Source organism: Crotalus tigris, unplaced genomic scaffold, assembly GCF_016545835.1.
Source record: "Crotalus tigris isolate CLP2741 ecotype Arizona unplaced genomic scaffold, ASM1654583v1 scf7180000018278.843604, whole genome shotgun sequence".
NCBI lineage: Eukaryota > Metazoa > Chordata > Lepidosauria > Squamata > Viperidae > Crotalus > Crotalus tigris.
In genome coordinates this window covers 406,954-417,481 of record NW_024096920.1, presented here as the reverse complement: position 1 = coordinate 417,481, position 10,528 = coordinate 406,954, and the positions used below count along the sequence as shown (strand labels likewise).

Genomic DNA, 10,528 nt, shown 5'->3' with positions numbered 1-10,528 from the left:
AACTGCTACAAAAAAAGTAAAAAAATTGGATCTGGTCACATGATGCCTCCACCTACCATCATCATATGACCATAATTCTGGGCTCAATTACGGTCATAATTTGTACATTTAAAAATGGCATATGTAAAAAAGTCAACAAGTTTGGATTCAAATACACATACAATTCAGATGAATGTAAAGATGAATGTAAAACTGAAACCAGAAATGTTCCTTTTAGGTCTGATGGATAAACAATCGGAAAAAATGCACACAACTTTGTTTTTATATGTGATAACAGCAGCAAGACTTTTACATGTCACCAGAGCCCTGGTGGCGCAGTGATTAAATGAGGTATATATGTTGTATATAGAATGTTTAGGTGTGTGTCATGTATGTTTCACTTTGAGAGCGGGCAACTAAATTTCATTTTTGATGTGTGACGTTGTGCCCACAGTAAAAAAAATGACAATAAAGTTTATCTTACCTTATCTTACTTATCTTACTGTAGGTAAACTCTGCCCACAGCTTAGAGTTCGATCCTGACGGGGCACAAATTTGACTCATCTTTCCATCTCTCTGAGGTTGATAAAATGAAGACCCAGTTTGTTGGGGGTTAATATGCAAATAATGCCCACATAGTAAAAGGCTCAGAGTGATGTAAAGCACTATGGGTGGTATATAAGCCTAAATGCTGTTGCTAAATGCTATATGCATAATGATGGAAAGCTTCAACATTACTTACAGTGGAGGAATGGATGTTGAAATTGATGGCTGAGATGATGAAATTGATAGCTTTGATTAGAGAACAAATATTGATACCTTTTAATATTAATTGGAAAACCCTTTTGGACTTTATGTGTGAAACATAAAAGAAATAAAATTATGATACATGGATTTGACGATTAGAAAAAAATAGTAGATAATAGAAAAAAAATGAAAGTCATGTTATAACTTTAGAATAAGAGGTTAGTTTTTCTCTTAACGATTCATTTTTATTAGTTTTTAATCTTTCTGGTTTGAAAACCGTCGTGCTGGCCACACGACCGTGAAAACGTCTTCGGACAGCGCCGGTTCAGTGGCCTTGAAACGGAGATGAGCAGCGCCCCCTAGAGTTGGCAACGACTAGCGGAGTAAAATCTGCACAGACTCCTTTACCTCACCTTTTTAAAAAAATAAAATAAAACAAAGCAAATAAAAAGATACAGAGGATGGTATCCACCAGAAGATGTCACTCTTTCCAAAGTGAACAGAGGAAAGCGTAATAATTCTGCAAAACCAGGAACATTTTGCTGCAATAGCTCCAAATACATAAACAGCTGGCGCTCTAGAGAGAAGTTCCCTGAGGATGGGTTTCAGCACGAGTCCAAAAGCTCGGAGGATTAAACCTCTAGTCCCGGTGTTCAACCCACATTGGATCCTGCAACGCTATCCTGAGACATACCCAATCCCTGCAACCATTCTTCGTTTGTTTTAGCTCAGGGGTCTTCAAACTTGGCCCTTTTATGACTTGTGGACTTCAACTCCCAGAATTCCTCAGCCAGCGTGCCTGGCTGAGGAATTCTGGGAGTTGAAGTCCACAAATCATAAAAGGGCCAAGTTTGAAGACCTCTGTATTTAGCCCCTGGTCCCCTAATTCAGTAAATATATTCAGTAATATATTTATATGTATGGCTAAGCATTCTTTTCTTTTCTGTGCATGACACAACAGTCTTTTACAAGTGGCTTTAATGTAGCATTTTATTTCATTATATATGTATATATTTTATTTGTTAAATAAAGGTTATTTATTAAATAGAAGTTGTGGATGCTTCATTACTGGAGGTTTTAAAGAAGAGATTGGACAGCTACCGTGCTAGTCTCAAATTGTATATGCTTGAGCAGGAGGTTGGACTAGAAGACCTCCAAGGTCCTTTCCAGCTCTATTCTGATTAATTGAAATTTATTTGCCACCTATCTTGCTAGGTGGCTTACAGCAATAAAAAAGAAGGCAAGAAAAGGAGCATAAACAGAAGTAAAATAATAGAACAACAAGATAAACAATATAAAGTGACACAATGAGAATACACCAATATGATAACCCAAAAGATGGATGGGTGGACAGCAGGGAGCAAGGGGGAGGGGGTGGACTCTGCCATCAATCCAGCAGTCATCTCCCACTTTTGGGCCCCAGGCCAACCAGCAGAGCCAGGTCTTCAGGCTCTTGGGGAAAGATAGTAAAGTGGTGGCAGATCTTATTTTACACAATAAGATGTTCCAAAGGGCAGATTTTCAATCTTTTGTGAAATATTCTGAAATTCAGAGCACAACATTAAAAAAAGGACCCCCCCTTTATTACAATGATCCCTTCGGGGGGCCAAACAATGGGAAAGTTATATATATATATATATATATATATATATATATATATATATATATATATATATATATATTTAATAAGCATTGAGGGCTACAAGATGGGCAATTTTCAGGATCTGATTTACTGGCCAGTTTGGGGGAAGTTTGACAGGTCCTTGTCGGTATCCCTGGAATGATTGTTTTTGTTAGGCAAACAGCCAGGGAAGACCCTTGTTAAAAGAGATGTTGAGATGTTGGGGGGAAGGGTATCCCTGATTAAGGATAGACTGTTGGGGATTCTCAGCTTGTTAAATATGTTGTGGTTTTCTTCCTAGACTGCCCTAGGGTTTTACTTGAGATGGTCTGTCCGTGTGTGTCTCTGTGATTCCTAGGGTCTGCCTGGAGAAGCCCCTGCAGTTTTCTTCGCAGCTTGGCAACATTTCAAAAGTGATTTGCCATTGCCTGCTTCTTAGGGCTGAGAGGCTGTGATGGGCTTAAGGTCATCCAGCTGGCTCAACTAGAATTCAGTGTCCTGGTTTCTAGCCCAGTGCTTTAACCACTAGAGGGTCAATTTGGGTTTGATAGGATTAGCAAAGTCAGGGGATGGGTTTGAGTCTGGTCACTTCCAAAAGATAGGGAGGAAAAATTATTTTTCCCACCACAGATCCGTTATCAGCTGCCTAGAGTGGTCAATAAGCAAGCAGTTTTACAATTTTAAATGATCAATAAAAATCAATAAATACTGGGCAGAATTCCTGGTTTGCAAAGATATAATTGATGGTCTTGAGTTGTGGGGGAGAGCTGTTTTACTATATGGTGGCAAAAAAATCAGGAGGGCTCTGATATATTTAATATATACGGCAAACTGTTCCAAGGGATACACAAATAAGGTGCTATCCAAATCCTCCTTTTTTGGGGGGGACCAATATGGTTCTCCTCTGGCTTTTCCAGCTAACAATTTTTATTAAAAAGCATAAACAGCTAACAAATATTTGTTCTGAACTGACAGATCTAGTGTGGCCCTGCTAGTGATTTCTAGGTTTATTCTCAAACAATAGCCCATGTAAACAGGCAAAGTTGAAACAACAGATAATGCAGTTTTGATTTGATCCTCGTTTGAACATTCCGTTCTAAGCCCTCAGGTGATTGGTTAACTTCACATATGTTGATGGAGATTCTCAGTCATCCAAGTCAGGGCTGTCCCAAAGGTGCTTTTTCAAGAGGCAACTGGACTTCAGCTAAAGAAACTTCTTGGATGAGGAGCGAAACGTCTTCAAAGAAAAACAAGACAGTCCAGTTGCCTCGTGAAAACAAGCACCTTTGGGATTCACATACGTTATACAGTAGACCATGATTTATAGTTGTTAGCAAAACCAGTCACTGGTTTACGCCACGAATCGTGATTAAACAATAGCAGCGCACAACACATTTGCAAACTCAAATTCCTCGGGGAGAAAAATGCAACATCTCTCTCTCTCCTCCCCCCCCCATTCCCCCTCCCATCTGGACGTCCCGCGAGTGCAGACTATCTTTCTGGCAAGCAGCTTTGCACCACACGCTCAAAAAAAAAAAGCGCCAGCTTCCCAGAACGTCCCCCTCCTAACGTTCCAAAACCAAGCCGGAACCTATCGTGGAGGGGGGGAAATGGCCGAACAGGAACAGCCTCCTCTTCCGCTCCCTGTCGGGGCGCTCTAGCCTTCCGACCTCGCGATCCGGCTGCCGAGCTAGCGCGTGCGCGCTGCTGCCGAGTCCTCTCCCGCCCGGTCTCTCCCCTCCCCCCCCTCCCCCCCCTCTCTTTCTCCTTCTTCTTAGCCGAAGCAGCGGCGGCGGCGGCGGGTCGCGGCTGAGGCGAGGCGAAGCGAGGCGGGCGCGGCCCGGGCCTCCTCCAGCTATGGACCTGGAGGCGTCCGACGAGACGGGCTCCATTGGAGGGGCCGAAGCGGGAGCCGGAGCCGTCACCCCCGAGGCGGGCGGCTGGGGGGCGCCGCAGGACTCGGCGGCAGGAGGAGGTGAGCGGAGTGAGTGAGGCGGCCCCATCATTCCCCCCCCGCCCGGGTCCTGGGGAGGGGGCCCCCGGGGTCTCCTCCTCGCGCGAGCAGGGGAGGGGGCTCGTCCTTAGTCGTCCGGGGAGCCGTCCCTACCCCGCCCGCGATGCGCTCGGCTGCCCGGCCCCACCTGGTCGCCCTTCCCGGTCCGGGCTGCTCCCCCCACCCCAGGGTGGAAGAGCATCCGAGGATGCCGCGGCCCTTCAGGAGCCCTTGGGCGGCTGGGCTGAACGTGGGGAAGGATGCCAATCGTTTCCTGCATTGTTTTGCCCAAGTCTGACCCTGATCGTGAGTGCGAAAACCGCGTCTGGGGGAGGCGGGGGAGGCGGCATCATGGTTTGTTGTTGCTCCTGTTTACTGAGGGAGACCATGACTAGGTCGATGTTGGGGAAAAGAGGGTCTGGATCTTGGGCTGTCGTCCGCAGAGGCGCTGATGGCACAATTTGGGCTGATTAATATCTGCTGAAGGATGATGGAGAGGAGGGAGGGAGACTGGTGTACTGATAATGATAAATAGTAGAATTTGAATTGGAAGTGAAGGTTTAAAGGTAGCCCTGTTTGCCTTGATATTAGAATGAATATATATATATATACACATACACATACATACAGGAATCTTGGGGAGGAGTAATCCTAAAGATTGCTTGATGATATGACATTTATTGATACAGGTTACCGGTTGGCTGTTAGTACAGGCGGTCCTTGACTGAAAACAGTTTGTTTTAGTGACCATTCAAAGTTACAACAGCACTGAAAAATGTGACTTATGACTGTTTTTCATACTTAGGACCATTTGTGGCATCCCTGGGGTCACATGATCAAAATTCAGACGCTTGGCGACTGACTCATATTTATGACGGTTGCAGTGTCCCTGGGTTGTGTGATCCCCTTTTGAGACCTTCTGATAAGCAAAGTCACTGGGAAAGCCACATTCACTTAACAGCCATGTTACTAACTTAACAACTGCAGTGATTCACTTAACAACTGTGGCAAGAAAGGTCATAAAATGGGGCAAAACTCACTTAACAAATGTTGAGCTCAATTGTGGTCCTAAGTTGAGGACTATCTGTAATATTATGACATGCATTGATACTGGTCAGCTGTTAGTAAATCAACCAACTACCCAACTGTATTACTAATACTGTTAACATTCACATCAGAACCAGTATTGGTTTAGAGGACATGGTGGGAGATCTATGCCGGGAGGCTGAAAAATAACCACCGAGTCCTCAGTATACAATTTAGTGCCTTGGTGTGGATAGCTGACATTGAAATATGTGGATTGGGACACAATAATGGATTTAGGAGTGAAACCAGGAAGAGTTAAAAGTACAGGTTTTCTGTTATTAGGGAAAGCATTTTTGGTATGTTGGCTGGGTTATGCACACTAGTATCATCCATATAGCATTACATGCAGTCCGTGACCATAGTTGAGCCCAAAATTTCTGTTGCTACGTGAGACATTTGTTAAGTGAGTTTTGTCCCCTTTCTTGCCACAGATCTTAAGTGAATCACTGCAGTTGTTAAGTTGGTAACACGGTTGTTAAGTGAACCTGGCTCCCCCATTGACTTTGCTTATCAGACTGTCGCAGAAGGGAATCACATGACCCCAGGGCAGTGCAACCGTCATAAATACGAGTCAATTGCCAAGCAGCCAAATTTTGATCACGTGACCAAGGGGATGCTGTAACACTCCTAAGTGTGAAAAATGGTCATAAGTCACTTTTTTTCAGAGCCATTGTAACTTCAAATGGACATTAAATGAACTGGTGTAAGTTGAGGACTATCTGTATAGTTTAGGGCCACCAGTATATTGTAAAGTGACCAGGGAAGAGCATAAAGGGATAATACAGATTTATAGTACATAAGTTCATAGGATGAGATAATTGGGTGTGGAATGGAAAAAAAATCAGGATGGAGACCCTGAGAGTAACTTGAGTTAATGCTGCTTGATGTATAAGAATGAAAAGTTGGGGAAAGGACATTTGCAATGGGATGCAGCAGGCAGATTTGCAGGAGAGGAGCTGGTTGGGGAATAATTTGTAAGATTGTTTGGCAGAAATCGGGGATTTTAAGGAGTGGCTGAAAGAGGGGGGCAGAAACCAGGCGTGGGAGGACTAGAGAGTAGCGAAGCAGGGGTATGGGGCTGGAAAAGTGATTTGGGGGTTTACAGTAAATAATGGGTGCCCTGGGAGAGCGAACAAAGGCCTTGGAAGCAGGTGAAAGATAGGAAATGTAATTTTGGGGGAGAAATCTTGGTGGTCTTGAGAGAGGTAACTTTAGAGAGGAAGGATGGAGGAGGAGGAGGCAGGGATAGAGAAAGTCTAGGTCAGTGGTTCTCAACCTTTCTAATGCCGCGACCCCATAATACAGTTCCCCATGTTGTGGTGACCCCCAACCACTTATACATCACCGGGTGCCAGGGGCGTGGCCAAAGAAAAGGGGGAAAATGGCGGACAGCCTTGTTTGGCGACCCCCGTGAAATGGTCGTTCGACCCCAAATGGGGTCCCGACCCACAGGTTGAGAACCACTGATCTAGTGGGAGATAGAGATTGTGTGCAAAGGGACTTATTCTGCAATTTTATGAGTTGAAAAGAGGACAGCTTTGTCACCAGGATGGAGGCAGAAGCGAGAAAATTGGTCAACTGCAATCAATATTGTTTGTGGGAAGGTAGACAGGAGACCCTTAGTAGCATGAAAGGGATATGGCATAGTTTGACATAATCCGGACATAATCCAGACCCTTCTCATCACTCTGACCCTCACTTATGAATTAACTTTGGGCTTTATTCTTCACCCTCCCTCCCCCCTCCAGAAAAATCCTTGGTTTAAATAGGATCTTTCACCAGACCCTCCCAAGGATGTTTCTCCCGCTTTATCTTTTGAGACTTTTTTTTAAAATTGAGAACACCTGCTTGTTCTTTCTTCACCCTCCCCCAGGGAATGTTATCATATCCCCCATACTAGAATTCAGATAGGATGTGTGTTTCAGCATATAAATTAGTTAAAATTAATTGTGTGAGAATTACGCTGCCACTTTTGCTTTCCAGTGGATGTCATCTTCGGTGACTCTTTAAACTTCCTATTTTTTTTTTTTTTAAAAATCTTGGTTGGAAGGGGAAGTAATTTTTAATCACTTTTCTGTTACAGCAATGCATCTATTTCAGAATGCTGTCAGTGGTACAGGAAATTGCACCCCGCTCTCGCAATTAAAAACTGTGTAAAAATTTAAAACCTACCCCCTTTTTTAACATGAGTCATTTGCTGTGCCCCTGGCATGTGATAGAGCCTGGATAAACGAAGGTTGTTTTCCCCTCTTCCCCTTCACATTGTGAAGCTGGGATTCACAATGTGTTCTTGATGATAAGGTACCAAAGGCTGCAATTTGTCCTAGATGGGTTAATTTGTGCCTATGTTGCCAGACTCCTGTCTGCATTCAGGAATGTCCTCATGATTCTCACCTCAAAGATTCATGACCAAATTTGAATTCACAGTCTTAAAGCCAGCATTGAATTTTGGATGATGGGGATGAGGCATGACTCTGAATATTTGGTCAAATTTGCAATCTCTGTCTGCCCCTGTAGGTTAGGCTTGATATCCTTAGTCATAGATTAAGAATACTAAACTGCAGAATACTAAGCCGTAATATAGTGTGTTTTGTTCTGGTTGGCTTCATTGTTTATTTTACATTTTTCTAATCCCGCCTCTATTATTTCTATAAATAACTCAAATTTGTTAGATCTGTATCTCAGTTTTGCACTCAAAAGGATCTCAGATTGGCATACATATTCCTCCTCTTGTTTTTCCCTACAGCCACGGACCGGTGAGGTAGACTGAAAGAGAATGATTGCTCCAGAGTCTTCCAGTAAGCTCTATAGTCAAGACTCAAGACTAATTAATAAAAAAATATTAACTAATACCTTTAACCCAGGAGTTTCTCATTGCTGAAACAGCGTTTCTGGCTGGGGAATTCTGGGAGTTGAAGTCCACAAGTCTTAAAGTTGCCAAGTTTGAAGACCCCCTGATGTAGACTAATTCCTTAACTATACTTCAAGTTTAGTCTGAAGTATGAACCCCAATGTTGATATTTTAAACGCCTGTAATGTTGTTGTAAATCAGGCATTATTGGGTGTGTGTGTGTGTCTGTAAATAAATATCAGGTAGATTTTAAAACACGTTTACCAACCGTCTTGACATAATTGCTGCATGGCGTTGTCTCCTATGTCTTTTTTCTTTCTTTCTGGGTTCTGTAAAGCTTGTAGCATATTTGTCTCATGTATATTTAATACAGCTGGGAGTGAAGTTTAAAGAGAATGATCCTTGATCGCTCTTGATGTGGATTCCAAGTAAAATACAAGACAATTAATGAGCTTCTTTTTCACACATGCAGGTTCTCCCCCAGCCCATGTATTGGTTAAAGCAGTCTTGCTATTGGCTTGGTCATAACCTGAAGAGCGGGGGTACTGGATGAGCCTGTTGGCGCGATATCTCTTAAACCCTTTGTGGCAGGTGCATTACTAGAAGGGATTTTAAAAATCTCATCAGTATGCAAAGGAATGTGAGCTGGGCTGAACTGTATTATTGTGGCTGGATTGTACCAGGGTTTTTAAGTGCCATGTGATAAAAATCCTCTCTCATCTTGGTACACGGCTTCTCCTTTACTAGCCTGTTCAGAGGGCAGAAGTCCCATCAGAAACGCAGTGGACTGGCAAAGGAGAAAAACAACAGTAATTCTGCCCACTCCACTTCTAGCTTGAAAAAAAAAATCAGGCTTTGGAGAGTAAAACGTCTTGCAAGCTATTCACTTGTGGGAAATAAGGCTTCCTTAGAAGGAAAGTCAGAGCTTGATTTGTCTAGTTTGCAACATAATAATAATAATAATAATAATAATAGTAGTAGTAGTAGTAGTAGTAGTAGTAGTAAAGTTGGAAGAGATCTTGAAGATCATCTAGTCCAACCCCCTGCTCAGGCAGGAAACCCTATACCATTTCAGACAAATGGCTGTCCAGTCTATTCTTAAAAACTTCCAGTGTTGGAGCATTCACCATTTCTGGAGGAAGGTTGTTCCACTGGTTAATTGTTCTAACTGTCAGGAAGTTTCTCCTTAGTTCTAGGTTGCTTCTCTCTTTGGTTAGTTTCCATCCATTGCTTCTTGTCCTGCCTTCAGGCGCTTTGGAGAATAGCTTGACTCCCTCTTCTGAGATGTTGGAAGACTGCTATCCTGTCCCCCCTCGTCCTTCTCTTCATTAAACTAGACATACTCAATTCCAGCAGCCGTTCCTTATATGCTTTAGGCTCCAGTCCTCTAATCATCTTTGTTGCTCTTCTCTGTACTCTTTCTAGAGCAGTGGTTCTCAACCTTTTTAATGCCGCGACCCCGAACCGGTTGTAAGTTGAGGATTACTCAACTGGTGCAGCACCGTTTGCAGAATGAGACTTTTGGCGGGCTCAGCAGGGCAGAGACAGCCTGGACAATTCCTATTGGCTTTTGAAAGCCAATAGAATTAGACTCTCTTCAAGAGAGTCTATTCTATTGGCTTTCAAAAGACCCACAGGTTGAGAACCACTGTTCTAGAGTCTCAACATCTTTTTTACATCGTGGTGACCAAAACTGGATGCAGTATTCCAAGTGTGGCCTTACCAAGGCATTGTAAAGTGGTATTAACACTTCATGTGATTGTGTGGTTGGTTTTGTACCAGTTTGTACCATGTGTGGTTGGTTTTGTACCAGTTTGGATTGATCACCGAATCTTTCCTCATATTCCAGTTACCCACAGGATTCTGGGTCTTGTAAACATCTGATTGTCTAAGTGGCCCAATCAGGCTACAGTTCACGTGAGGGCTACTTTCATCTCCCAAAAATCCTGGTATGTATGTATGTATGTATGTATGTGTGTATGTGTGTGTGTGTGTGTGTGTGTGTGTGTGTGTGTGTGTGTGTATATATATATATATATATATATATATATATATATATATATATATTAAATATTAAGATTCTAGTCCTTATGATTGCTAAGCTAGTCCCAGCAGTGCATTGGCAGTACCTGGTAAAATCTGGGCGATGGCCCACATTCTCCAATCTTGCCCAATTTCCTGACAAGTAAACTAGCCTGTTATACCTTGCATAGCTTTTTATTTTCTCCCCAACCTCACACAGAATATTATA

General features: G+C 43.0%; 1 protein-coding gene across 9 annotated transcripts in view; it reads left to right on the top strand.

Annotated features, from left to right (window-relative positions):
• Positions 1-4,070: 4,070 nt before the first annotated feature.
• The window catches only part of PIP5K1C (phosphatidylinositol-4-phosphate 5-kinase type 1 gamma), a 90,975-nt gene continuing 84,517 nt past the window's right edge, over positions 4,071-10,528 (top strand). For 3 of the 9 annotated variants that reach the window (XM_039349477.1, XM_039349478.1, XM_039349479.1), the window contains exon 1: positions 4,075-4,322. In XM_039349477.1, coding sequence (XP_039205411.1) covers positions 4,205-4,322 — 118 coding nt within the window. In that variant the 5' untranslated portion in view covers positions 4,075-4,204. Of the gene's footprint in view, positions 4,323-8,172; positions 8,225-10,528 lie in introns of all 9 variants that reach the window. The other 6 variants (XM_039349481.1, XM_039349482.1, XM_039349480.1 and 3 more) reach the window with 5 other exon arrangements.